This window comes from Boleophthalmus pectinirostris, unplaced genomic scaffold, assembly GCF_026225935.1.
Source record: "Boleophthalmus pectinirostris isolate CB_2022bp ecotype Guang Dong unplaced genomic scaffold, ASM2622593v1 HiC_scaffold_17, whole genome shotgun sequence".
NCBI classification, from domain to species: domain Eukaryota; kingdom Metazoa; phylum Chordata; class Actinopteri; order Gobiiformes; family Gobiidae; genus Boleophthalmus; species Boleophthalmus pectinirostris.
Genome location: NW_026571115.1, coordinates 32,966,854 through 32,994,783, shown reverse-complemented (window position 1 = coordinate 32,994,783; position 27,930 = coordinate 32,966,854). Strand labels below are relative to the sequence as shown.

Genomic DNA, 27,930 nt, shown 5'->3' with positions numbered 1-27,930 from the left:
TGTACAGTTGTAGGGAGTATTATCTGTTATATAAGGGTGAGTTGTTATGTACAGTTGTAGGGAGTATTATCTGCTACATAAAGGTGTGTTGTTGTACAGTTGTAGGGAGTATTATCCGTTACATAAAGGTGTGTAGTTGTACAGTTGTAGGGAGTATTATCTGTCACATAAAGGTGAGTTGTTGTACAGTTGTAGGGAGAATTATCTGTTATATAAAGGTAAGTTGTTGTACAGTTGTAGGGAGTATTATCTGTCACATAATGGTGAGTTGTTGTACAGTTGTAGGGAGTATTATCTGTTACATAAAGGTAAGTTGTTGTACAGTTGTAGGGAGTATTATCTGTTACATAAGGGTGAGTTGCATAGTTGTAGGGAGTATTATCTGTCACATGAAGGAGAGTTGTACAGTGGTAGGGAGTATTATCTATTACATAGTGGTGAGTTGTTGTACAGTTGTAGGGAGTATTATGTGTCACATAAGGGTGAGTTGTTGTACAGATGTAGGGAGTATTATCTGTCACATAAGGGTGAGTTGTACAGTTGTAGGGAGTATTATCTGTTACATAAGGGTGAGTTGTACAGTTGTAGGGAGTATTATCTGTCACATAAAGGAGAGTTGTACAGTGGTAGGGAGTATTATCTATTACATAGTGGTGAGTTGTTGTACAGTTGTAGGGAGTATTATCTGTTACATATGAGCGAGTTGTACAGTTGTAGGGAGTATTATCTGTTACATAAGGGTGAGTTGTACAGTTGTAGGGAGTATTATCTGTTACATAAAGGTAAGTTGTTGTACAGTTGTAGGGAGTATTATCTGTCACATAAAGGTAAGTTGTTGTACAGTTGTATGCAGCAAGGTATGAATGTAGTCCTCTATCTCTCAGTGAGCTCCTTTTTTGAGCAATTAAAAACACTTGTATAACTAAATAAACGCAACATAAGTTTTATACCATAATGTCACAATAATTCATAATTTAAATAGTAATAATCTATGGGATATTTTAGTTATTTAAATGTTCTCTGTGAGTATAATGAACAACAAATCCCATGCTTCTTTGCGGTCCGGGTCTGAGCCGTTTCCGCTCATGCGCAGTTCGGACCTGAGTACACGTTTGGCGGAGCAGCATGGCGGACGACAGCGAGAGAAGCGTGAGTCCAAACACAGCTGATCCGGACCAGGGTTCGAGCAGCGAGGACGAGAACAACAACGAGACCGGGGACGGAACCGAACCCGCCGCGAAGACCTTCAAAGAGCTGGTGAGGTTTAGTTCGGGTCCAGTAATGTTCTGAGCAAAACAAGAACCACCGACTCAACGTAACAATTTCATTATATAAGCACGAGAGAGTAGCTAGACTGATAAAACACAGGATTTCCAAAGAATTAACCATTAATTTAGTCATAAAATCATAATTCATTCGTTAATAATGACGTATGTTGAGATTCTAGAAAGACAAACACTGCACACTTCTTCTAACTTAAGCTTTGGTTCCTTTAAAATAAACTTTATTATGGTCAGAGTTGGGAAGGTTTTTTTAAAAAATGTATTCCCCTACAAATTACAGATTACATACCCCAAAATGTAGTTTGTAACGTAATCCATTAAATTACTTAAAGTGAGTAAAGTAATCTGAATACTTTGAATTATTTGGTTTGTTGTAGAGAAGCAAAGACGAGGAAATCGTAACATAAAGATGTTTTATCTGCTAAAAGAAAATGAAAACCCCAGACTTTACTTAACCAAATTAAAAATATTATTGGTAGAAGAGGAGGAGACACACACAGTGTGATTTAGTCCTGTTAAATCCTGTTTTAGTCTTGTTTTAGTCCTGGTTTAGTCCTGGTTTTAGTCCTGTTTTAGTCCTGGTTTAGTCCTGGTTTAGTCCTGGTTTTAGTCCTGGTTTTAGTCCTGTTGTAGTCCTGTTTTAGTCCTGTTTTAGTCCTGTTTTAGTCCAGGTTTAGTTCTGTTTAAGTCCTGGTTTTAGTCCTGATTTAGTCCTGGTTTTAGACCTGGTTTAGACCTGGTTTAGACCTGGTTTTAGACCTGGTTTAGACCTTGTTTAGTGACCAGCAATGAGTGGAATTACTGGGGGAAAAAAAGGGATGTAGCCCAAAATGTGAAAACAGGAAAATATCGCTGTGTAATCCATTTATTTCAACAAAGTAACTGTAATCCAATTACCACTCACTGAAACAGTAACTGTAACTGAATACAGTTACTCATAATTTGTACTCTGATTATGTAACTCCGGTACATGTAATCTGTTACTCCCCAACACTGATTATGGTGGAACTAAGTACTATTGTTATAGGGAGACCAGATTTACAAAATTTAAAAAATGAGAACATCCCTGGGTTGGGTTGGTTGGTATTAATAAAATTGTTATGTATTTGGCTCTAATGTGATTGAGTATAGTCACATTTTCTTTGTGTTTTGGTCAACTTTTCTGTATTTTACTGAAATAAATGACAGTTTATGCTTCTCTTTACTGTTGGCACGGATCAAATTGGTCAAAAATAGGGACACGTGGGACATTTCTTGTATAAAACTGGGACAAATCACTGGTTTTGTATAAATCTGCTGGGACAGGGGACACAGGACTCAAAACTGGGACAGTCCCGGGTAAATAGAGACGTCTGGTCACATAAAAAAATAAATCATTACAGACTTTGTGAGGACTACTCCCTGTACCCCACAGTCCCACGCCCCTGCTGAAGAAAGTTGTTCCACCAGGCCAAATTATAGGCCAGATCTGTGGAGAAGCAAGCCTGAATGAATGCATGTTTTAAAGAGGACTTTCCCCCCCCCCCTTAGAATACTTAAAACAAGAGTTTTTGATACAAAATAAAAATTCATGATGGAAAATTGTTCTAAACACATTCAGGGAAATTATTGGACTTAGACTTTATTGATCCACAAGGGAAATTATTTGGACACAGTAGCTCACAAAGAGTAAAAAATATAAATGGTAATAATAAATTCTAAGAAACATGTGTCAAATAAGGCATAATAGGGCCATCTGGGGCATTTTGTTGTATAAAACTGGGACAAATCACTGTTTTTTGGATAGATATGCTGGGACAGAGGACACAGGGCTCAAAACTGGGACTATCCCGGGTAAACAGGGACGTCTGGTCACTCTAAAACAAGTACTACTGTTGCTTCAAATGGATTTTAGTGTTGTACAAGTAAAACAATGATGTTGTGTCGTGAACAGGGGGTGACTGAGGTGCTGTGTGAGGCGTGTGATCAGCTGGGATGGAAGGCTCCGACGAAGATCCAGATAGAAGCCATACCTGTGGCTCTGCAAGGTGAGGAGAGGGCACCGATGAAGCGTGTTACATTTTACTACCAGTAAATGAGTGACTCTACACTGAAAAAAAAAAGTTGCTGGATTTGCGTAAAAAAGTTATGGACAGATGTTGCACGCAATAAAATTATGTTTAGGCTTTGAAACTTTTTTCGAACCCCTCTACACATATTTTTCTCGGAACATGAACATCACTTTTTCATGTTGATGAAATTTGAACAAATCATGCTGAATATGCATATTTATCTTATGGTACCTTATCATGAAATGTATAAGTATGTATAATTTAATTTAATTGATCTAATTCTGTAAAAGAATACAAAAACAGTCTTTAGTTTTCTACAGTTCTGTATTGTCTTAACAGAATCAAACACACAAGAGCACAGGGACAGAGACACACAGTTTGGAGCTGGACAGTGTGAAGATTTATTCCAGTGAAGAAGCTCTGGTCTCTGTGGACACAGAATAACACATGATGATCACATTCTGATGATCTACTCTGTTGTACATGTTTAAATACACTTAAAGTACTTATTACTACAATAATGGACCAGAACAGAAGAACAAGAACATTAGAAGTGTATCTGCAGAAACAAAACTCACCATGTGCTGCTTTCCTTCCTCTAAACACAGTAACAGGGAGGGCATCTGGTATAAAGTCTCCTAATGCCACATCACCCTGTAGAAACACGACAGCTGTTTCAATGTCCTGTCCTGTGTCCTGTTACATTTGAATTTTCCCTCCAAAAGTTTTGGGGAGGAGAATTCCAGAGTGAGGAGCCTCACTAGAGATTATAATAAAGTCATGTTTCCTCAACCTGATTAAAACATGCAGGTCTCACATCGGCCACAATCAAGCGATGTTTGTAAGATTTAAACATGCTTGACAGAGAAATGTAAAAAAGTGATGTTATTGTTGTCAAATTTGTTTTTGCAATTTGAGCAACCCCTCTCGGACCGTTTTTTCAGTGTATATGGGTTTTATCTCATTATATTTGTGGACTGGAGCAAGTACAGTGTCATATGGTTTTGGTTTGATTTCCGAGCAGGGTGAGCAGGGCGGCTGCGGGGTTTTAAAAGTCTTAAAAAGGTCTTAAATTTCATGTTCCTAAATTAAGGCCTTAAAAAGTCTTAAATCATGCTGTCCCAGTCTTTTTTTGTTCACAAAGATCTTAAATTTCAGTAGCCTATTTTTTTGTATAATCAGGCGGGCTGCAGTTCAACGTTAAATGGAGAGAGGAACAAAAAAACAACAACAACGTGAAATAACGTAATGTGAATGGGCGTCTAATTTTCTATTTTGTTTGCAAACAATACTTTGGTTTCTGGCGCCGGCTGCAATGAGTTAATTATCAGTTCCTTCTACACTGCCCAAGGCGCAAAGCTCTGGTCAGATCTGCTCACATCGCGTATGCATTTACTTCACATACATTACCACCGAGCGTCACCACCGAGCCGCCTGACATGCATACCCAGTTGAATTCCACACACTTTTGCATCACTGTATGCACACAGATTTCCTCCCGAAAAAGCTTGTTTAAACACGGAATAAAAAGTGAAGACGCTACACCACTTTTGTGTCTTCTGTTAGGATCGTCATCATATAAACGTAGCCTTAGATTGTAGATATACTGTAGTTGGTTGGTCATTATTAGAACTGGATCTGGTGTTTGCCGCCCACATAATGACTGCAACGTTGGTCTTTTCATTTAAGTGGTCTTAAAAAGGTTTTTAAAAAGTCTTAAATTTGGGGTAGTCAAACCCGGGGATATCCTGCGACCACACAGCTCTCACAGTGTTAAAAGCCAGAGAATAAAATGGGTCTTAAAAAATCAAGGCTTCTCAATCATAACTCACCAATTTAAACATCCCAATTTTGATTTAGTACTTTATTCTTCTCAGTATGTGCTCCTACTAAAAACAGCGACAAAGAACTACAATCAGAAAATAAGAATGTTTTTGTTATTGTGAATAAATAACATTACATTAACTACAAGCAATAAAGTTTGTATTTGAAGACAAAGGTGGTTAATGTCATATTAACAGTGTTGGGAAGGTGACTTTTAAAATGTATTCCCCTACAGATTACAGATTACATACCCCAAAATGTAGTTTGTAACGTAATCCATTAAATTACTTAAAGTGAGTAACGTAATCTGAATACTTTGGATTACTTGATATTGTGCTGCTTTTTAAAACTACATGAATGTACCAACCACATCCTGAAAATTCATGTTTGTTCTCTTTAAATTGTCTGTTGAGCCCAAGTCTCCATGAACAGACTTTTTTTTTTTTACTGCAGAGAAGCAAAGACGAGGATCTGAACGTGAGATGTTTTATCTGCTAAAAGAAAATAAAAAGCCCAGACTTTACTTAAACATATTAAAAACAGATCACTGCTGCTTTAAATGATGTCCAGCCTACTGTTAGGTGTCATTTTGTTTAGTCCTGGTTTTAGTCCTGGTTTAGTCCTAGTTTTAGTCCTAGTTTAGTCCTGGTTTTAGACCAGGTTTTAGTCCTGGTTTAGATCTAGTTTAGACCTGGTTTACACCTGGTTTAGACCTGGTTTTAATCCTAGTTTAGTCCTGGTTTTAGACCTGGTTTTAGTGCTGGTTTAGATCTGGTTTAGACCTGGTTTACACCTGGTTTAGACCTGGTTTAGACCTGGTTTTAGTCCTGGTTTAGATCTGGTTTGGACCTAGTTGACACCTAGTTTAGCCCTAGTTTAGCCCTAGTTTAGTCCTAGTTTAGTCCTAGTTTAGTCCTGGTTTAGTCCTGGTTTAGACCTGGTTTGGACCTGGTTTACACCTAGTTTAGACCTAGTTTAGTCCTGGTTTAGACCTGGTTTTAGTCCTAGTTTAGTCCTGGTTTAGACCTGGTTTGGACCTGGTTTACACCTAGTTTAGACCTAGTTTAGACCTAGTTTAGTCCTGGTTTAGACCTGGTTTTAGTCCTGGTTTTAGTCCTAGTTTAGTCCTGGTTAGACCTGGTTTTAGTCCTGGTTTAGTCCTAGTTTAGTCCTGGTTTAGTCCTGGTTTAGACCTGGTTTTAGTCCTGGTTTAGATCTGGTTTACACCTGGTTTACTCCTGGTTTAGACCTGGTTTTAGTCCTGGTTTAGACCTGGTTTTATTTATTTCAACAAAGTAACTGTAATCCAATTACCACTCACTGAAACAGTAACTGTAACCGAATACAGTTACTCATAATTTGTACTCTGATTACGTAACTCCGGTACATGTAATCTGTTACTCCCCAACACTGCATATTATTTAAGTCATATCTTGCGTGTTCCTCCTCTCATAATGTCTTCCGTCCTCCTGTAGGCAAAGACGTGATCGGCCTGGCAGAGACGGGTTCGGGTAAAACGGGAGCTTTTGCCCTGCCGATCCTGCAGACCCTGTTGGACTCTCCCCAGAGGCTCCACACGCTCGTCCTCACCCCCACCAGAGAGCTCGCCTTCCAGATCTCTGAGCAGTTTGAGGCCCTGGGCTCCAGCATCGGGGTCAAGTGTGGTACGTGTCACAATGAGCCCCACAATATGTGCTGTTTTCATGTCAGCGTTGAGTTTGAGCTGACAAAAACGTGAAGTAAGAAAGCTGACGTAAATATTTGTATTGTTTCTGTGTGGAATGACAAAGATATGATGATAACTGCGCAAATCATGAAGAGAAAGGCACAAATAGTGGCATCTTTGAATTGACTTGAACACATTTTTTTAGTTATGTCACGTTAAAGGTGCACTGTTGGGGGGTCTGTCACCTGCTTGTTTCTATGGATATCTCATTGCTTTGCTTCAAATGTTCCACAGTATGACATTAAACAGCTCTACTTTACATTTATTCAATTACAGGTGGTTTTGTAGCTCAAAAATACCTAAAAAATACAAGCATTGTGACTGTGAGCGGTGTTGTTTCTCCACAGATCTGACCTGTAACTTGGTCTGGTTTGGTCTCCACATGATGATAGAAAAGTTTAACTCTTTCCCCCCTGGACGCCTACTAGGAACAACCAATATGTTACTAGGGCTACACCCATAGAGCATAATTGCATAAAAGAAAACAGACTTCCACAAGAGATTCCAGGGCAATTTTGGTTCATAATCGAGTATAAAGCCCGGATAGTTTGTTGGGATATCGCAGGACTCCACACAGACGCATCAGCTGTATTCTCATCTTCGTAAGATTCACTCTCTGTAAGTCCGTCGCTGTCGCTGTTTTCCACTTTATAATCACCCTCATCATCACTTTGAAATCTATAAAAGTCACTTTCTCTAAACTTATCCATAAAATACGTCCGCTCCTCATTATTTCTAAAACTGTGCGCCGCAGCGCCGCGATCTTTCCATTGCACGTGTTTCGTGTTGTGTTTTTTCCGGAAGCTACCAATCGTCACTACTTCGATTAACTTTGGAAAAAATCGGCGAAAACATATCCTTGAATCCTATTGGTCAGTCTAGTGTGGGTTGTAGTGGCCCCCACCTATCGCAGTCTCTGTTTAAATGTGAAAAACCGAGCCGTTTCTAAAGGTCGTCAAATCCCGTCTTTAGTGAAACAGCGGAGGTGTTAAAAGTCGTCATTAAGGGAACAGGGGGGTCGTCAAATGTCGTCTTCATGGGGGAAAGAGTTAATGCCACACTGCCCATATCGGCTTGTCAAAGTCTGATCCCGTCAGATCTTAGAAGCTCAGCAGGGCCGAGCCTGATTAGTACCGTATTTTCCGGGCTATTAGACGCGCTCATAAGCCTCCAACCGCATCAAAAAACAATTGCGCGCTCCACAATCCAGTGCACGAATCCACTCAGGTGTCCCAGCACGACTTCAGTAAACTACTAAGTCGCACCACCTACAGAACACACAAACACACACGGAGCAGACAGCGACCGCACAGCGAACACACCCACAGACACACGCATCACTCCACGCCGACGAGGAACGGAACGGAGGAACGAACCGAAAAAGCGAGCGCGACGTGCCGCTTCTAGACACGACTGAACAACTGAGTCACTGCGAACACGCCGACAATCCGTTGGTCCCAGACAGCACCCTCCCTACACGCCACAACTGAACAAAGCCCAGAGTCACCGTGAACGAACAAACAAACAAAACCACTCACCCATCCAACTGTTGTGTTTCCTTTAAAGTCCCACGCGGTTTATTTGTGAAAAAAGTTCTAAAACAGACCATTTAATGACAGTGCGCCTTATAATCCAGAGCGACTAATAGCCCGGAAAATACGGTACTTGGATAGGAGATCGCTGGGAAAATCAGGAGCCACAGGGGGGCGCCAGTCGTAAAAACTGCTGTTGTGTCCTTAGGCAAGACACTTCACCTACATTGCCTAGTATGAAAGTGGTGGTATGTGAGGGATGGTGGTGGTTGGAGGGACTATTGTTGCAGATCGGCAGCTGTGCTTCAGTCAGTCTGTCCCAGGGCAACTGCGGCTACAAGAGTAGTTTACTGCCACCGGATATGGAGTAACTGAGTAATGCTCTGTAACGCGTTTTTGTGACAAATGTGTGTGAAAAGTGCAAAACAAATTAAAACTTGCTTACTTGCTGTGGAACATTCCAGACAAAGCAATAACATCCCCATGGAGAAAAGTATTTGACAAGCCCGTCCACCAGAAAAGTTACACAATGCACCTTTAAGTGTCAACAAATATTAATATGTTTATTGTTTGTTTATTTTTGCTATCCATCTGAAAAGTGCTAGAAGGATGCCTGGGCCTTGTACAGCTCCTGAGCCACATACGGTCCTTTATTTGACTCTGAGCGGCCCGTTTAAGCTCATCTGGAATTACAAAATAAACATATTTTCTCATTTTACCTCATGCCTGGACTAAAGCTGCATTGCTTTTATTTTAGAGGTGTTTTTTTTTTTTATCACATTTTTTGGAAAACAGCCTCACTTTTTTTATTGCTTAGTTGTTAGGTCTGCCTAAACATTGTAAACAAGAAGAAAGACAAGAGATTAATTCAGTTTTACTCATGAGGAGAACGGGCAGAGAGTGGGCATCAAAACCAACAGTCTCCACACGTTCTGATGACTCAAGGCCGTTCTCCTCTTTTTATTTCATTAGGAGGCCCTAGTTACAGAATGATAATTCTCAAGGGGAAGGGGAAACCAGCAAAGACATAATAAGAAACTGGTGCAGCTAAGCATAGTACAAACAGGAGGTGCCTTAGGTTTGGTCAGACACCATCATAACTCTTGCATGTGTGACAGTGGAAGTTGGCTTCATGTGAGGAATCATCTCGAGGTTCACTAGAGCGATAGGACACTGCACACAGTTGTCAAACACACAGAGGTTATTCATTTTTATACAAGTGATTGGTACATTATAAATCAAAGAATTGTAGTTACATAAATGGTTAACTCATAGGCCTAGAATATCACACAAGTATTTAGCAAATATGGGATAATAAAATTATTCTGACAGTCAGTCATAACATAAACTCTTACCAGTCTGAGCAGCTCGTCAAAACAATGATATTTACTGCTTTTTATAAAGAAATACAATTAATACTATGCAGAATTGAATCTTGGCACAATATTTTCTGTTTGTCACGTGGCCCCATGGAAAAAATAATTGCCCACCCATGAACTAATGTGAACAGACTAAAAAAAAAACAATGTTTCACGTAAGCCTTTTTAGGAAAATATTACACTGCTATTGTGGGTTTTTTTTTTTTTTTTTTTTTTTCTTTTTTTTTTTTCTTTTCCAGGTTTTTATATTTTGTCTATTAATTACGCAATCATTTTATCATCTTAACAATTTATTGCTCACCTCAAATCTTAAAAAATATTCTGCTGTTTTGTTTTCACAGCTGTCGTTGTTGGAGGAATCGACATGATGTCCCAGTCTTTAGTCTTGGCCAAAAAACCTCACATTGTCATAGGTACGGTCTAAAATATTCATCCATTTATTTAAAAGAACAAACATGCAGTAGTATGATAAATGATTTCAAATATTTCTGTTTTTAGCTACTCCTGGACGATTGATAGACCATTTAGAAAACACTAAAGGCTTTTCGTTACGAGCGCTCAAGTTTTTAGTCATGGATGAAGCTGACAGGATTCTCAACATGGACTTTGAGACAGAGGTACTTAAAAATTACTCACTAATTACCGGTTTACTAACTAACTTTGTCTATTAATGCAACAGAATTTAAATATTTTCTTTTGTTGTCTTGGCCAGGTGGATAAAATCTTAAAAGTTATTCCCAGAGACAGACGGACGTTTTTGTTTTCGGCGACAATGACTAAAAAGGTAAAGTGTGTTCTTAATAATTTATGGTAGTTTTCAGTGTTGGGAAGGTGACTTTCAAAATGTAATCCCCTACAGATTACAGATTACATACCCCAAAATGTAGTTTGTAACGTAATCCATTAAATTACTTAAAGTGAGTAACGTAATCAGAAGCTATGATGAGTGTACCAAGGCCAGTTACTCGCCGGATTACTTGGAGCCAGGCCTGGTGGGTGCTCGCCAGCGAGCGCCTTGGCCGAGCCTCCCCCCACGGGGCTCGGCCGGGCTAGCCCAAGGAGCGACGTGGGGCCGTCCTCACGTGGGCCCACCACCCGCAGGAGGATCATATGGGGCGGTGCAGAGAGAATCTGGGCAGCAGTCACGGCGGGGCCTCGGCGACCGGATCTCCGGACAGGAGACTAGCTCTGGGGACATGAATGTCACTCGTGGGGGAGGGAGCCTGAGCTTGTGCGGGAGTGAGCGTTACCGACTAGATATAGTCGGCCTCACCTCCACGCACAGTTTTGGGCTCTGGAACCCAACTCCTTGAAGGGCTGGACTCTCCATTTCTTGGCGTTGGCCGCGGGGAGCGGCGGCGCTGGTGTGGGCCTGCTCATTGCCCCACAGCTCAGCCGCTGTGTGTGGAGTTCACCCCGGTGAACGAGAGGGTCGGTCCCTGCGCCTCGGGGTCGGGGACAGGTCTCTCACTGTGGTGTCGGCCTACGGGCCGAACAGCAGTGCTGAGTACCCGGCCTTCTGGAGTCCTTGGGAGGGGTACTAGACAGTGCACCGACCGGGGACTCCGTTGTTCTCCTGGGGGACTTCAACGCCACGTGGGCAACGACAGGACACTTGGAGAGGGGTGATTGGGAGGAACGGCCTCCCCGATCTGAACCCGAGTGGTGTTTTGTTATTGGACTTCTTGTGCTAGTCAACAGTTTGTCCATAACGAACACCATGTTCGAGCACAAGGGTGTCCATAAGTGCACGTGGCACCAGGACACCTAGGCCGGAGTCGATGATCGACTTTGTCCATCTGATCTCCGGCCGCGTGTCTTGGACCTCGGGTGAAGAGAGGGGCTGAGCTGTCAACTGATACCACCTGGTCGTTTGGGTTCGCTGGCGGAGGAGGAAGCCGGAAAGACTGGCAGGCCCAAGCGTGTAGTGAGGTCTGTTGGGAACGTCTGGCGGAGCCCTCTGTCAGAGGAACCTTCAACTCGCACTCCGGAGGACTTTCTCCCGGATTCCGGGGGAGGTGGAGATATGGAGTCCGAGTGGGCTTCATTCTCGGCTCTATTGCAATGCAGCTGCTCGGAGCTGTGGGCGTAAGGTCTGTGTGCCTGTCGCGGCGGCAACCCCAGAACCGGTGGTGGACACCGGAAGTAGGGATGCTGTCAAGCTGAAGAAGGAGTCCTATCGGGCCTTGCTGGCTCGGGGACTCCTGGCAGCTGACGGGTACGGCGGGCAGCGTGCTGCAGCCCGTGTGTCGCGGAGGCAAAAATTCGGAGCGGGAGGAGTTCGGGAGGCCATGGAGACTTATCGGAGCCTCAAGAGATTGGCAAACCGTGGCGCCTAGGAGGGGAAAGCAGTTCTCACCAACACTGTTTACAGTGCGGGGGGAGAGCTGTTGACCTCGACTGGGACGTTGTCCGGCGGTGGAAGGAATACTTGAGGATCTCTCAATCCCACCGTACTCCTCCGAGGAGGAGGCCGAGGCTTCAGAGGCGGACTCATCCATCACCCTGGCCGAATCACTGAGGTGGTTAGCTCCTTGGTGGCAAGCCCGGGGTGGATGAGATCCGTCCTGAGTACCTGAAGTCTCTGGATGTTGTGGGCTGTCTTGTGACACGCCTCTTCAACATCGCGTGGCGGTCGGGGACAGTACTCTGGACTGGCAAACCGGGTGGTGCCCTCTGTATAGAAGGGGACCGAGGTGTGTTTCAACTTAGGGGGATCACACTTCTCAGCCTTCCGGTAAGGTCTATGCCAGGGTACTGGAGAGGAGAATCCGGCCGATAGTCGAACTCGGATTCAGGAGGAGCAGTTGGTTTTCGTCCTGACCGTTAACACTGGACCAGCTCTACACTCTCCTAGGGTGCTCGAGGGTTCATGGGAGTTTCCCAACCAGTCCACATGTGTTTTGTGGATCTGGAGAAGGCATCCGGTCCTCGGGTGTCCTGTGGGGGGTCTCTGGAGTATGGAGCCTGTGCTAAGGCTGTCCGGTCCTGTAACCGGAGCAGAGCTGTTTCGCATTGCGGCGTAAGTCAGACTGTTCCCGGTGCATGTTGGACTCTGACCGTTCTGGTATTTATGGACCTAGGTTTTGGGAGGATTTCATCTGCTGTTTGCGGACGATGTTGTCCTGTTGGCTTCATCGAACCAGACCTACAATGTGCACTGGGGCGGTTTGCAGAGTGTGAAGCGGCTGGTTAGCTTTCCAGTCCGTGGTTACCGGAAAAAGGTGGCTTGCCCTCTCCGGGTGGGTGGAGTCTTTGTCAAGTGGAGGAGTTCAAGTATCTCGGGGTCTTGTTCAGAGGGAAGGACGGAACGTGAGATTGACCGGATGGTGCAGCTTCGGCAATGCGGTCGCTGAACCGTTGTGGTGAAGAGGGAGCTGAGTCGAAAGGCGAAGCTCTCGATACCGGTCAGTCTTCGTTCTACTCTCACCTATGGTATGAGGCTCTGGGTAGTGACCGAAAGGACGAGATGCGGATACAAGCGCTCGAAATTGAGTTTCCCGCAGGGTGGCTGGGCGCTTCCTTAGAGATAGGGTGAGGAGCTCAGTCACGGGAGGAGCTCGGAGTAGAGCCGCTGTCCTCCAGTCGAGAGGAGCCAGTTGAGGTGCTCGGCAATGCCTCCGGGCGCCTCCCTCGGGAGGTGTTTCCGGGCATGTCCCGCCGGGAGGGGCCCCGGGGAACCCAGGACACGCTGGAGGGACTGTCTCTCGGCTGCCTGGGAACGCCTCGGGGTCCCCCCGGAAGCTGGAGGACTGTCTGGGTGAGAAGTCTGGGAGTCTGCTTAGGCTCTCCCCCCGCGACCCGGCCCCGGATAAGGGACGAAAATGGATGGGGATGGATGGAGTAACGTAATCTGATACTTTGGATTACTTGGTTTACCGTAGAGAAGCAAAGACCAGGGTATCGTAACATAAGATGTTTTGTCTGCTAAAAAAAAAAGAAAAGCCCAGACTTTACTCAACCAAATTAAAAATATATACTGATAGAAGAGGAGGAAAACACCACGCAGCATGATTTTTGTTATAGTCTGGTTTAGACCTGGTTTAGACCTGGTTTTAATCCTGGTTTAGACCTGGTTTGGACTTGGTTTAGTCCTGGTTTAGAACTGGTTTAGACCTGGTTTAGTCCTGGTTTTAGACCTGGTTTAGTGTCCGGCAATGAGTGGAATTACCGAGAAAAAAAACAGGAAAATACCGCTGTGTAATCCATTTATTTTAAAAAAAGTAACTGTAATCCAATTACCACTCACTGAAACAGTAACTGTAACTGAATACAGTTACTCATAATTTGTACTCTGATTACATAACTCCGGTACATGTAATCTGTTACTCCCCAACACTGGTAGTTTTAGAATGAAATGGCTTATAATGGTGGTAATTAAATGATTTGAATTGTTTTACAGGTTCAGAAACTCCAGAGGGCAGCGCTCAAAGATCCTGTCAAGTGCGCAGTGTCCACCAAATATTCCACAGTCGACAAACTGCAGCAGTACTACGTCTTTATACCGGCCAAGTACAAGGTAAGATCTTAAATACTTGAAGTACACAGATACTGTTTTAAATATTTTCATGGTTTGGTTGAATACACTTTTGAGAAGGTGAATAAAACACTTGGGTTGATCACTGACCAAATGGTTGTGGTACTGTTTGCAGCTCTTACTGTTTTAGAAACTGTTGTACAATCCCAGCTGAACCTGTGTGTCCAGAGTCTTAACCTGCACACAGAGACACATCCAAGTTTGTTTGACTTTATGTTCAGGCCTCAGGTGAAAGATCAGAACCTCCAGAATTCCCTCATAGCGTTTTCATGCTGACAGAGAATCCTGCCGGTGCTGGTTCCCGCACCTTAATCTCAAACCGACTGACATGTTCACGCCGAAAATCAGAGCGTGTGGGATCCGAAAAGTTGGTTTCGACGGCAACCAAGTAAAACCTGTTTTTTTCTAAGACAACTGTGACACAGTAGATGTGAGCAGGTTCATCCAGGTCACAGGCGTTGAAATAAACTAAGAAAACATGCGTGTGGAATATGGAGGAGAAATCAAGACTAGAAGGTTGTGCAGTGGTCAGCGGAGGAGTCCAAATATTTGCTGTATCCGTGTTCGCCCGGTGAGGTAACATCTTTGGATTTGGCGTCGCTGCCGCCTTCTCCACAGCAGATGTTGTAGCAGAGCTCGGCGCAGATAAATAATGATTTGTATCGTCATTGAGCACAAACACTCACTGGTGTCGATGATGCGATCCATGATTGTTATTTTCCTCGCTGTGACATGTGCTTTCGTATGGCCTTGTTTTTATTTGGTGGCAAGTCGATGACACATCATGGGTCTGAACACGGGTCATTCACCGGTGAACACTCTGGGTCACGGTGTAACTGCTGTGGGAACTGGCACCAGCACTGTTCTGGCTGAACTGAAAACAGCTTCACTGAGCTGCAGAGGCTGCACGACCACTGATTCATGACTGGCTGCAGGTTCTGAGGTTTAAGTAAAGACTATTCAGATCAGAGAGAAGCATTTTAGGTCTAAACACACTGGATTTCAGCTTTGAAACTGGCAAATGAGAGACTCATGTGAGGCTCATTCTGCTTTCTGATTGGATAATTGTCTTGAGAACCAAAATGCCAAATAAATGGGATATTCAATGTCTAATACTTTTTGTAATGAAGAATAAATCATGAAACATTACAGTTGTTATCGGTAAAAATTATATTTGATTTTAAAAGGCTTATCTGGTGTCTGGGGACAGTTAGGTCAAGTTTATAAAATCAAAATCTTACATAGTTTCTTTTAAGAGATTTTAAAAATGTATTTAAAAGAGAAATAATGAAAAGGAGGAGAGACAGTGATGCCCTGATCACAGAGTGTGATGTTGGGGGTAGAGGGGTGGAGGGTCACAAAGTATTGCACCAGTGTGGTGTCTAATGAGTGTGTGAATATATTTTTTGTCTGTATTGTCTTGTCATGTATCATATTCTAGTTAAGGTGTTGTTCACTTTTCAAACCAGCATGTTTATATCTACATCTGTATTGTTATGTTATATGAATTGTATTTGCTGGTTTGAAATAACTAACATTTCAAACGTCTGTCTGTTTGAGATAAACATTTAAAGAAATTAAGTGCCAACTAGTCTCAGTGAAAATAACTTTTTGGTCTAGTGTTTTCAATATTATTGTATGTATTTATGCTGAGAAATATGAAAAAACTGCCCATAACTTGTATCTTTTGTTTGCTGAATATTATCATTTCCCTTTATTATTTTTCTTCTAGGACTGTTATTTGGTCTCCATCCTGAACGATTTGGCCGGCAACTCCTTCATGATCTTCTGTAGCACGTGTAACACTGCCCAGAGGGTGGCGCTGTTGTTAAGGAATCTGGGCATCACGGCGATTCCTCTGCATGGACAGATGAGCCAGGTACATCTCTGTCTCCACTTCAGCTTCAAACCAGTTATACCGCATTTTCCACACTTATATATTTTTTTTCTCACCTCCTCAGAACAAACGTCTGGGAGCTCTGAATAAGTTCAAGTCGAAGTCTCGCTCGGTGCTGCTGGCCACAGACGTCGCCTCTCGAGGTCTGGACATTCCTCACGTGGACTGTGTCATCAACTACGACATCCCCACACACTCCAAGGTAAACTGCACTGAACCAGGAGCTTTCATGTTTAACGCCTACAAGCTGAAAAATGAATAATCCACAAATATTTTACTCCACAAACTCACACTACATTATTATTATTTCAATGTTAAAACTAATATCGAAACTAGTCACTCCTTTGAGCAAATATCAGTACAAAAAACATGAACAGGACGACATTTGAGCTTTTCTAAACAGTTATGAAATGACCTAAGACCCACACGGTAACATGAAGAAAGTAGTTTTTATAGTCAATAGATCTTTTTCTCAACGGTAAGCTTTGTTGCACTTCTGGTTAATGGTTTTCTGTGGCAAAATGTGTGTGTAAATGTGTGTCGTATTCTCCACCAACTTCATAAATTCGCCCCATCACCAAATCTTCAACCAACAAGGTCCAGGGAGAATTTATCCACAACTGTCAAGGTGAGAAAGACGAAAGTTTAAAGGAGAACAACGACGACGACAACTGAGCAAAACTAACGTGAATAAAATGAATAAAACTTGTTCACTCAGACTGATTCAAGAATTAAAATAAATGATGTAGATAGAAAAATGTGTGCAGTTTGAATGCTAGACATGTAATCTGTGAACATCTGTAGTAAGGCTGTGCAAAAATATCGATATATTGTGTCATTTAATGTTATGATACAGTATCGATATCGCCAAGAGTATTTTTTGGTGTATTTTACTAAATGATTTTGTTACAGAGCTGCAGTTTTGTTGCTTGTTCAGAGGAAGGAAACCCGTTTGTGCGACACATTTTCATTGTTTTGAGGATTAAAACAGGCATTTTTCATATCAACTTTGCACAAGATGTAGTTTAATGAAGACTTTTAGTACCACAATCATGATTTAACCTTTATTTTTTATTGAACCGTATCAAATTGATTTGAAATATATCATATCAAACCGAAAGTACACTGTAGCAAGATATGTATCGTATCGGCAACTTCTTAATGATACCGAGCCCTAATCTGCACAAATCTATCTATGCTAATATCAACATCATGAAATTAATTTTTTATTTTAACTGTAGAATCAGTCTGAGTGAACAAGTTACTTATGTTTTATTCATGACCAGAACATTAGTTTTGTTCAGTGTGTCACTAATGCGTCGTCATTGTTCACCTTTAAGTTTTCATCTTCCTTCCCTTGATAGTTGTGGATAAATTCTTCATGGAAGAATGTTTATCCTTTGTGGACCTTGGTTGTAGATTTGGTGAGGGGGCAGATTTATGAAGCTGGTGGAGAATACGAATCCGTGTATCATTCGTTCATTTGTTTTTCAATATAAAACCAAAAATAAGAAACGAAAAGGCAACAGTTTTCTTCATTATTTGTCTCCAAAACCAAAATGAAAAAAACAGATAATGATTTGTTTTTTCAGTTTTCAATTTTGTGTTTAAATGAAGAATGAAAAAATGGATAACGGTTGTTTCCCGTTTATGTGGCTTCCGTGATTGGGATGCTGGACTTTTGCTTTGCAAACGGACTGAACCAGGACTGATCCAGGTCCGGGACCAGACCGGACTCCGAGCTTTGACTCTAAACCGAGCCTCAGCTTCGAGCTCCGGCCCCGCTGTGAGCCTCCGGTATTGGTCCCGGCCTGGTCCCGGTCTCAGTCTTGGTCTGGTCCTGATCTCAGTCCCCTTCTGATTCTTGTCTAGTCCCGGACCTGGATCAGTCCTGGTTCAGTCCGTACGTGACACAAAATTTCGACATCGCAGTCACGGAAGTCACGTAAACGGGAAACGGCCGTTATCTGTTTTTTCCATTTTTCATTTAAACACAAAATCGAAAACTGAAAAAATGAATCGTTATCTGTTTTTTCATTTTAGTTTTGGAGACAAATTATGAAGAAAACTGTTGGTTTTTTTCGTTTTCTTATTTTTGGTTTTATATTGAAAAACGAATGACACACGCATTAATACGCCAGACATTTAAACCGACATTTTGCCACAGAAAACCATTAACCAGAAGTTCAGCAACCTTACCTGGCGGGACTTACAACCTTTGTGAAAAAGGTCAGTTGTTTAAAAAAAGAGCAATTGTTATTATCATTGTAGTATGGAAAATCTGTATCAAGTGTCACACCTACTCTCCAAAAATTCACAATCCACAATCAGACCTGTACCAACTTTTCACGATTATAAAATGCACAATATTGTTACTTTTGTTTATTTATGCAACAGAATATTAAACTTTCTTCATTTTCAGATTTCATGTATACACTCCAGATTAGTAATTACACAGACATTACACAGAAATCATGCACCCATTTAAAAAAAACACTGTGACACTTACTTACTTTGCTCATTTTACACTAGACTTCAGAAGTGTCCCAGTCGCCCTTGTATCCGCCCACACTGTAACTGTAACTGTAACCGCCACGTCTTTAAAATGTTATGACTTCCCATTAAAGAACATTTGTAGTGACTGTAGAATTTGATTGTCTTACAGGACTATATTCACCGAGTGGGCAGGACAGCCAGAGCGGGCCGGGCCGGGAAATCCATCACTTTTGTTACGCAGTACGCTTCTACGCTTTTCCTTTTGTTATTGTCATCACTCAGCCAGACCCTTTAAAAGTTTGTAAACGAATATATTCTGAATTATGGAATGGCGGCGGCTGGAGGCGAAAGCGGAGCTCAACACAAACAGAAAATCAGAAGTGTTTTATTTTAAACGGTTTGCAGCGGACCAAAGTTATGCCCACACTGGTCACGTTTACATGATGTTTTTAAATTCTGAATTAAAAGGTTCGGATCCTTTGAGTTTACATGGAAATTCAAGGAAAACACGTTAAATCGGCTTTATTTAATTCCGCTCAACGTCTGGGGGTGGGGAAGTTCTGATTGGACAGAGACACCAACGTATTTACGTCGACCGGAAGAAAACACTTCAGCTGCTACCGGATTTTTCGTCGTCACGCCGGCGGACACAAACGCGATCCAAACGTTTTTCGCAGTCGTTCCGAATGGAGTCGAATTCTCTCATCACGCTTTACGTCTGTCGGCTGAGGAGGAGAAGGGAAGAGTGTCGGAGAAGGGAGGAAGAAGACAAACTTGAGTCGAAGGATGCTCTACCTCAGCCCACTCCCGCATCCCGCTCGCAAATCCAAAGAGACGTGGATTAAAGTCCAAAGCCCGGACTGGTGGAGCTGAATCGTCCGGATTGCGTCAGAAGGTCGACCCAACGAGCATGCGCTGAACGACCGGAATTATTTTTAAGAAGAATAAACGTTTACATGATCGAGGAGTAAATTAATTCAGCTAAAAGCGGAATAAACCACCCACTTACTTCAGAATTACCGTATTTTCCGCACTATTAGGCGCTCTGGATTATAAGACGCACTGTCATTAAATATGTTTATTTTGCAATTCCAGATGATCTTAAACGGGCCTCTCAGAGTCAAACAAAGGACCGTATGTGGCCCAGGAGCCGTACAATGCCCAGGTCTGGATTAGAGCAATACTTGAGCCTCAACATATACAGACATCCTTCTAGCACTTTTAAGATGGAGAGCGAAAATAAACAATAAACATATTAATTTTGGTTTAGGCATAGACTTAAAACGTGCATTTTTTTTTCTGGTGGAGGGTCTGTCAAATATTTTTCTCCATGGGGATGTTATTGCTTTGTCTGGAATGTTCCACAGCAAGTAAGCAATTAGTCTATTAGTCACTCTGGATTATAAGACGCACTGTCATTAAATGGTTTATTTTCAAACTTTTTTCACAAATAAACCACACTGGACTGTAAAGGAAACACAACAGTGTGATGGGTGAGTGGTTTTGTTAGTTTGTTCGTTCACGGTGACTCTGGGCTTTGTTCAGTTGTGGCGTGTAGGGAGGGTGCTGTCTGGGACCAACGGATTGTCGGCGTGTTCGCAGTGGCTCAGTTGTTCAGTCGTGTCTAGAAGCGGCACGTCGCGCTCGCTTTTTCGGTTCGTTCCTCCGTTCCGTTCCTCGTCGGCGTGGAGTGATGAGTGTGTCTGTGCAGTCGCTGAAGACGTGCTGGGACACCCGAGTGGATTCGTGTATGGGGCGCTCTGGATTGTGGCGCACGGTCGTTTTTTGATGGGGTTAGAGGCTTAAGAACGCGTCTAATAGCCCAGAAAATACGGTCAGTTTAATTCCGAATAATAATTTTCATTAGGAATTCAGTGTTTACATGGTCTTTTTTAAGCGGAATTAGTTTTTATTCAGAATTAAAGCTCTCATGTAAAAGTGGCAAATGAGTTTATAATGTCTTTTCACAACTTTCAGAAAGTAGAGCGGAGTTTTTACAGCCATGATGAAGCTCACAACAACTAGCATGCTAATGTGCACTTCTAACTAGATGCAGACTGTGCACAGCAGACGAGTTTTGATCTCAAGAGCTGCTTATACAAAATATCTGTACTGGGGCAAGGCACATTTTGTTCAAATTCATAGAAGAAATTTGGTTTTCGATGGACATTTAGGATTCACCACAGAATGTTTTTAAAATGTGAAAAAAGTCAAGAGTTTTTTTTTGACAATACCGTATTTTCCGGGCTATTAGACGCGCTCTTAAGCCTCTAACCGCATCAAAAAACAACCGTGCGCCACACAATCCAGAGCGCCCCATACACGAATCCACTCAGGTGTCCCAGCACGACTTCAGTAAACTACAAAGCCGCACCACCCACAGAACACACAAACACACACGGAGCAGACAGTGACCGCACGGCGAAAAACACCCACAGACACACTCATCACTCCACGCCGACGAGGAACGGAACGGAGGAACGAACCGAAAAAGCGAGTGCAATGTGCCACTTCTAGATACGACTGAACAACTGAGCCACTGCGAACACGCCGACAATCCGTTGGTCCCAGACACACCCTCCCTACACGCCACAACTGAACAAAGCCCAGAGTCACCGTGAACGAACAAACAAACAAAACCACTCACCCATCACACTGTTGTGTTTCCTTTAAAGTCCGGTGCGGTTTATTTGTGAAAAAAGTTTGAAAATAGACCATTTAATGACAGTGCGTCTTATAATCCAGAGCGACTAATAGCCCGGAAAATACGGTACTTCACAATTAAGTTTAATTCCAAATAATCATTTTCATTAGGAATTAAGTGTTTACATGGTCTTTTTTTAAGCAGAATTAGTTTTTATTCAGAATTAAAGCTCTCATGTAAACGTGGCAAATGAATTTATAATGTCTTTTCACAACGTTCAGAAAGTAGAGCGGAGTTTTGCCGTCACATTGAAGCTCACAACAACTAGCATGCTAATGTGCACCGACAGTACACAGCAGACTTGTTTTGACCTCAAGAGCGTCTTATACAAAGTATCTGTACTGGGGCGAGACACATTTTGTTCAAATTCATAGAAGAAATCTGGCTTTTGTTGGACGGAGTGTTTATATTACATCTACAAATTTATCACATACTTACTACTTTTTTTTTTTTAAATAATGACGCAAACGGACATTTTATACTCTGGAAATTCAAAATTGTAGCTCATCTATGTAAAAATAACGTGTTAGTAAATAGATATTTCCTTTGTCTGAAGTTTTATTGATCACAAGCTCCTGAAAATTTGTCCGTGTACCATTCGTTTTTAATCTTAATCTCTGAATTTCAATTGAGGATGAAGAACTAAAAAAACAAAACAAAAAAAGAAAGAAAGGGAAAACAGTTTATTATCTAATTTTTCTGTTTTAGTGTCAAACAAAAAAACTGATTTCAACCTCCAATACTTGATTTTAAGTGTATTTCAAATAACACCAAACAAAAAACAGTCTCGGTGCCTGTTTCAATTTTGATATTTTATTCTTTCTGGTTTATTTTCCCTGGAAGTTTTGCCGCTGAACAAAGGATTTATCTCTTCTTCCTCTCCTGTTATCTGTTTCTCGTCATGGAGCGCGACAATTGCTTTGTAAGACGCGAAAGTAAACACGTCGCTATAAAAGAAGAGAATGATTTTTCAGGTGAGTCCTTCTAGCAGCAGAACTTCCACGGCAAATAAACCAGAAAGAATAAAATATCAAAATTAAAATAGACTCGATGACTGTTTTTTGATTGGTGTTATTTGTAATATTTTTTGTAATAAATAAATAATAATACATTTGTAATAAAGTTTAAATTAAATATTGGAAATAGAGGTCGAAATCAGACACTAAAACAGAAAAATTAAATACAAACAATTTTCCTATTTTATTGTTTTTCATTCTAAATTGAAATTCAAAAAAAAACGAACATTACACACTAGGGATGGGCATTCGATGAAATTTTCTTAATCGATCGTCGGAAGAATTGACGATCGATTATCGATTAATCATTAACGTTTTTATATTAAAATGATCATCATTATTATTACTATCTGCACTACTAATCTGCATAAATAAATTCAACTTTACGACATATAAACCGTAACGACTCTCGAGCCACATCAGCCCGTTTGACATTATAATGTGTTTAATTCAGTTTTGTTCAAATCTCACAAACGAAACTTAAAACTGCATCGCTAATTTGCATAAACTAAGCGAAGATAAAACTCCAGCTCTTGTGTCGCTGATGTGTTTCAATTTCTGTCGGATTAAAAGACATGACTCAGGTGAATACAGGTCAGTGTGACCAGATTTGCGTTTGTCAAAACCAGGACACCGTACGGGGGGAGGGAGGCGGGGACTCGTCATCGACATTGAGCGACTCTCACCTGGTAAAACTTTTTCCCACTGGACACAGAAACATATGTGCTGCTTTATACACTGTGCACATGGACTCACACTTGTCCCGAACGGAAAGCCTGGAATTTCTTGTACAAATCATCGTTAAATCCACATTTTTGCTTCGGTTCGTTACAGACTGACCCACTGTTTGTGTCTCGCTCCTTCTGATGCAGAGACACATGTACACACCTGTTTGGTCACGATACACACAGAAACATACATTCGGTTTGTCGATTAAAATCAACGTAATCGATGAAATTCTTAATGATCAATTATCGATTAATCATGCTCATCCCTGTTACACGCAACAAAATGTGTCGTTTAAATCCGTTTTGAATTGTTCTCTTGAGTTTTCTGACTTTCTTAAAACCGTCAGTGTTTGCAAATGCGTGTATATTGCTTCACCATGGTAGCTGATTATTAAACATCATAGACATACACGTAGAACACCCCCTTCGTGACGTGTTTGTTGCTTCCAGTAGCCGCCATTCCAGACTTTAGAACTTTCTGACGAGTTTGCATATGAAAGGGTTCGTGTCTTTCTATATTTTTTTTTTATTTCGACTGTAACTCTGTGATGTGGGTTTGTGTCAGATACGACGTGGAGCTGTTCCAGAGGATCGAGTCTCTGATCGGGAAGAAGCTGCCGGCCTTTCCCACGCAGGAGGACGAGGTCATGATGCTGGTGGAGCGAGTCAGCGAGGCCCAGAGGTTTGCCAGACTGGTGAGAGCCACACACACACACACACACACACACACACACACACACACACACACACTCACACATCGACTTTTTGGGTCCAGTTTGAGACCTAATGTAGATTCGGTTTGGTCCTGGTCTAGTCTTGGTCTAGTCCTGCCTCTCCTCGTCCTGCCCTCGTCCTGCCCTCGTCTAGTCCTGCCCTAGTCCTGCCCTAGTCCTGCCCTAGTCCTGCCCTGCTAGTCTGCCCTAGTCTTGGTCTAGTCTGCTCTAGTCCTGCCCTAGTCCTGCCCTTCTGCCCTAGTCTGGTCTCTGCCCTGTCTTGGTCTAGTCCCTGCCCTAGTCTTGTCTAGTCCTGCCTAGTCTTGTCTCCTGCCCTAGTCTTGGTCTAGTCCTGCCCTAGTCTTGGTCTAGTCCTGCCCTAGTCTGGTCCTAGTCCTGCCCTGTCTGCCTCGTCTGGTCTAGTCCTGCCCTAGTCTTTGTCTAGTCCTGCCCTAGTCTTGGTCTAGTCCTGCCCTAGTCTTGGTCTAGTCCCTAGTCTTGGTCTAGTCCTGCCCTAGTCTTGGTCTAGTCCTGCCCTCGTCCTGCCCTCGTCTGCCTAGTCCTGCCCTAGTCTCTGTCTAGTCCTGCCCTAGTCCTGCACTAGTCCTGCACTAGTCCTGTCTTGGTCCTGTCTGCCCTAGTCTTGGTCTAGTCCTGCCCTAGTCCTGCCCTAGTCCTGCCCTAGTCCTAGTCCTAGTCCTGCCCTAGTCCCCTAGTCTTGGTCTAGTCCCGCTCTGGTTCTGCTCTGGTTCTGGTCTAGTCCCTGTCTAGTCTTGATCTAGTCTTGATCTAGTCTTGATCTAGTCTTGATCTAGTCTTGATCTAGTCTTGTAGTCCCGGTCTAGTCGGTCTAGTCCCGGGTCTAGTCCCGGTCTAGTCTTGGTCTAGCCCTGGTTTTCTACAGGTCTAGTCTTGTTCTAGTCCCTCTGCCCGGTCTAGTCCCGGTCTAGTCCCTGGTCTAGTCCCGTTCTAGTCCCGTTCTAGTCCCGTTCTAGTCCCGTTCTAGTCCCGTTCTAGTCCCGTTCTAGTCCCGGTCTAGCACCATTCTTGCCCCGGTCTTCCCCTGGTCTTGCCCCGGTCTTGTCCCATTCTCGTCCCGTTCTAGTCCCGTTCTAGTTCCGCTCTAGTTCCGCTCTAGTCCCGCTCTAGTTCCGCTCTAGTTCCGCTCTAGTTCCCGCTCTAGTCCCGGTCTAGTCCCGGTCTCTAGTCCCGGTCTAGTCCCGGTCTCCCGGTCCCCGGTCTAGTCCTGCTGAAAACGTAGAGTGAGGCTTTAAGTATTAATGACATTACAGTTTCTCGGTTTCTCTGCTGAGCTTTTCATTGTAACGTGCAGGTGCAGGTGCAGGTGACTAGACAGATATTCTAAGCATCAATATTGAGACACATAAAAAAGAAAAACCGCCTTGGACTTTACGAGCCGCTGATACGAACACGTTTTCGTCTTTTCAGGAAATGAAGGAGCAGGGCGAGAAGCGCAAGCGACCGAGAGGAGGCGACGGAGACGATGACGACACGGAGCAGGCCAGCGGCGTGAGGAAGAAGGTCAAAGGTGGACCCGGAGGAGGGGGCAAGAAGAGGGGGGGCGCGGCCTGGAGAGGAGGCCGCTAACCCCCACACACCCACAGAACAGACTCTTATCAACCACAAACAAGGACTTCTGCTTTCCTACACTGCAAAAATATTATCTACAGTTGTTAAAATGAGCCAGATTTAGAGTATTCGGTCAGAGTGACACTGGCTGTTTACATGCACAACAAAAATCTGATTTGTGGAGTTGTCAGAATATTGAATGTTATCGAAAAAATATCAGGAATATCTATAATCAAATACTAAAACTAGCACTGAAACTAGTTCATGATTCGCCCATGTGTCAGTACTAAAAAAGTCACACTCAGACAGAAATTAGCTTTTTCTGAAGAGGTTTTAGAATAATCTGTGTATCATTCGTTTTTCAATATAAATCCAAAAATAAGAAGATGAAAAAACAACTGTTTTCTTTATTATTTGTCTCCAAAACCAAAATGAAAAAAACAGATAATGATTTGTTTTTTCAGTTTTCGATTTTATGTTTAAATGAAGAACGGAAAAAACAGATAACGGCCGTTTCCCGTTTACGTGACTTCCGTGACTGCGATGCCGGAATTTTGCACTTCATACGGACTGAACCAGGACTGATCCAGGTCCAGGACCAGACCGGGACCAGAGCACACTCCGAACTTTGACTCCGAGCCTCTGCAGGGTCTGAGTCTCAGCGTCGAGCTCCGGCCCTGTCGTGACCTCTGAGCCTCCGGTCTGGTCTCGGTCTCAGTCCTGGTCTGGTCCCAGTCTCAGTTCTGGTCTGAGTCCCGGTCTGGTCCTGCTCTGGTCTGGGTCTCAGTCCCAATCTGATCTCGGTCTCAACCTCTGTCTCAATCTCGGTCTGGTCCCGGTCTGGTCCCGGTCTGGTCCCGGTCTGGTCTCGGTCTGGTATCGTCTCAGTTCCGGTCTCAGTTCCGGTCTGGTCCCGGACCTGGATCAGTCCTGGTTCAGTCCATATGCGGCGCAGAAGTCCGACATCGCAGTTTAAGTCACGTAAACGGGAAACGGTCGTTATCTGTTTTTTCCATCCTTCATTTAAACACAAAATCGAAATCTGAAAAAACAAATCATTATCTGTTTTTTCATTTTTTCTTTTGGAGACAAATAATCAATAAAACAGTTGTTTTTTCGTTTTCTTATTTTTGGTTTTATTTTGAAAAACGAATGAACGAATGACACACGGATTTAGAATGATTTTGAGCTGTATCAGGACAAATATAAGAGAGACTGAGGGATTACACACATATAAGGCCACGTGGGAAAAAAAGTACTATGATTTAATGCTGAAAACCACATTCTATTGTCTAAAGAAAGAGTGTTTTTATTATCATCATGGTGTCTGAATCGGTATCGAATATCGAGTCTATTCCTTAGTATCGAAATCAAGTATTCTGATGTGTGAGTAATCTCTTCTTTCTATTCACACCAGCGCAGGTTTTGACATGAAGAATTAAGCAAAAAAGGACAAAAAAACTATTGTAAAGACAGAAATTAGTGCAATAATTTTGAAAAGAACTTCAGATGTTTTAATGATCAGATTTCTCTTGTGCATGTAAACACCAAAACTAGATCTAAATATTGGGTTATCTAATTACTAGGGATGTAACAATAACCAAAATATTGTGATATCGTATCGTCAAAAGCCTCTCAATGATATCGTGGGCTGTCACAATATATCGAATCGCAAGTTTCTTTGCTTAAATGCATGGTTTTATAGTAGTAACGGCTTATAAACATCGGGAACTACATTTCCCATGATTCATTTCAGCACAGACAACATGAAGAAATGTGTTTTTTACTTGAATTCTTGGGATTATGACGGAAATTATTCACACCAAAATCTTGTCAAGGTCATTTAAAAGCACAAAAAGTGTCCTATCTACAATTATATCAGCCTCTGGGGGAAAAAAATGCAATAAATATCGTACCGTGAGATGCAAATCGTGAAAATATTTTACCGTGAGATTTGGATTTTTATTGCGATATTTTGTGGAGACTAACAAAATTGTGAATATGCCACTTTTTCCTCTTAAAATGCCTTGACAAAAGTGCTTAGAACTGCTATTTCTTCATGTAGTTTGCACCAAAACAGAGCAAAGGATCATGGTCTATGTAGTTCCCTCTGTTTTTAAGCTATTGCTGCACCATAACAATGAATTTAAGCAAAGAAACTTGTGATTCGATATATTGTGATGGTCCAGGAGACTTTTGACGATACGATATCACGATATTTTGGTTTTTGTTACACCCCTACTACTGATTACTCAAGTTTTCAGATTTTTATTGCCCTTGACCAGTAATAATGCAGATTGTAGATTGTAGATTTCGACAACAAGAATCTACTAAACAAACATTTGACCACATTATCTTTTATATTACATTAACATTGTAAACTTATTCTTTGTTTTCTAGATTTGTGAACGACTGTAAACAATGTATGTGTAATAAATTGTTATATATACACAA

The 27,930-nt window shown here is 42.3% G+C and overlaps 1 protein-coding gene across 1 annotated transcript; it reads left to right on the top strand.

The window, feature by feature from the left end:
* The first annotated feature begins 1,113 nt into the window (after positions 1 to 1,113).
* On the top strand, positions 1,114 to 27,930 carry ddx47 (DEAD (Asp-Glu-Ala-Asp) box polypeptide 47). Its single transcript, XM_055152877.1, has 12 exons — positions 1,114 to 1,257; positions 3,217 to 3,310; positions 6,634 to 6,822; positions 10,137 to 10,208; positions 10,294 to 10,412; positions 10,508 to 10,579; positions 14,198 to 14,314; positions 16,065 to 16,211; positions 16,294 to 16,431; positions 18,895 to 18,965; positions 23,739 to 23,868; positions 25,336 to 27,930. Exons 1-12 carry the CDS (start codon positions 1,126 to 1,128, stop codon positions 25,492 to 25,494), a joined length of 1,440 nt encoding a protein of 479 aa, XP_055008852.1. The 5' UTR covers positions 1,114 to 1,125; the 3' UTR covers positions 25,495 to 27,930.

What these genes read in the sequence shown, in the direction of transcription:
- ddx47 (XM_055152877.1), top strand. Translation starts at nt 1,126, where the DNA reads ATGGCGGACGACAGCGAGAGAAGCGTGAGTCCAAACACAGCTGATCCG. An exon ending in CATACCTGTGGCTCTGCAAG is followed by an intron (nt 3,311 to 6,633) that starts GTGAGGAGAGGG and finishes GTCCTCCTGTAG; the next exon opens with GCAAAGACGTGATCGGCCTG. An exon ending in TTATACCGGCCAAGTACAAG is followed by an intron (nt 14,315 to 16,064) that starts GTAAGATCTTAA and finishes TTTTTCTTCTAG; the next exon opens with GACTGTTATTTGGTCTCCAT.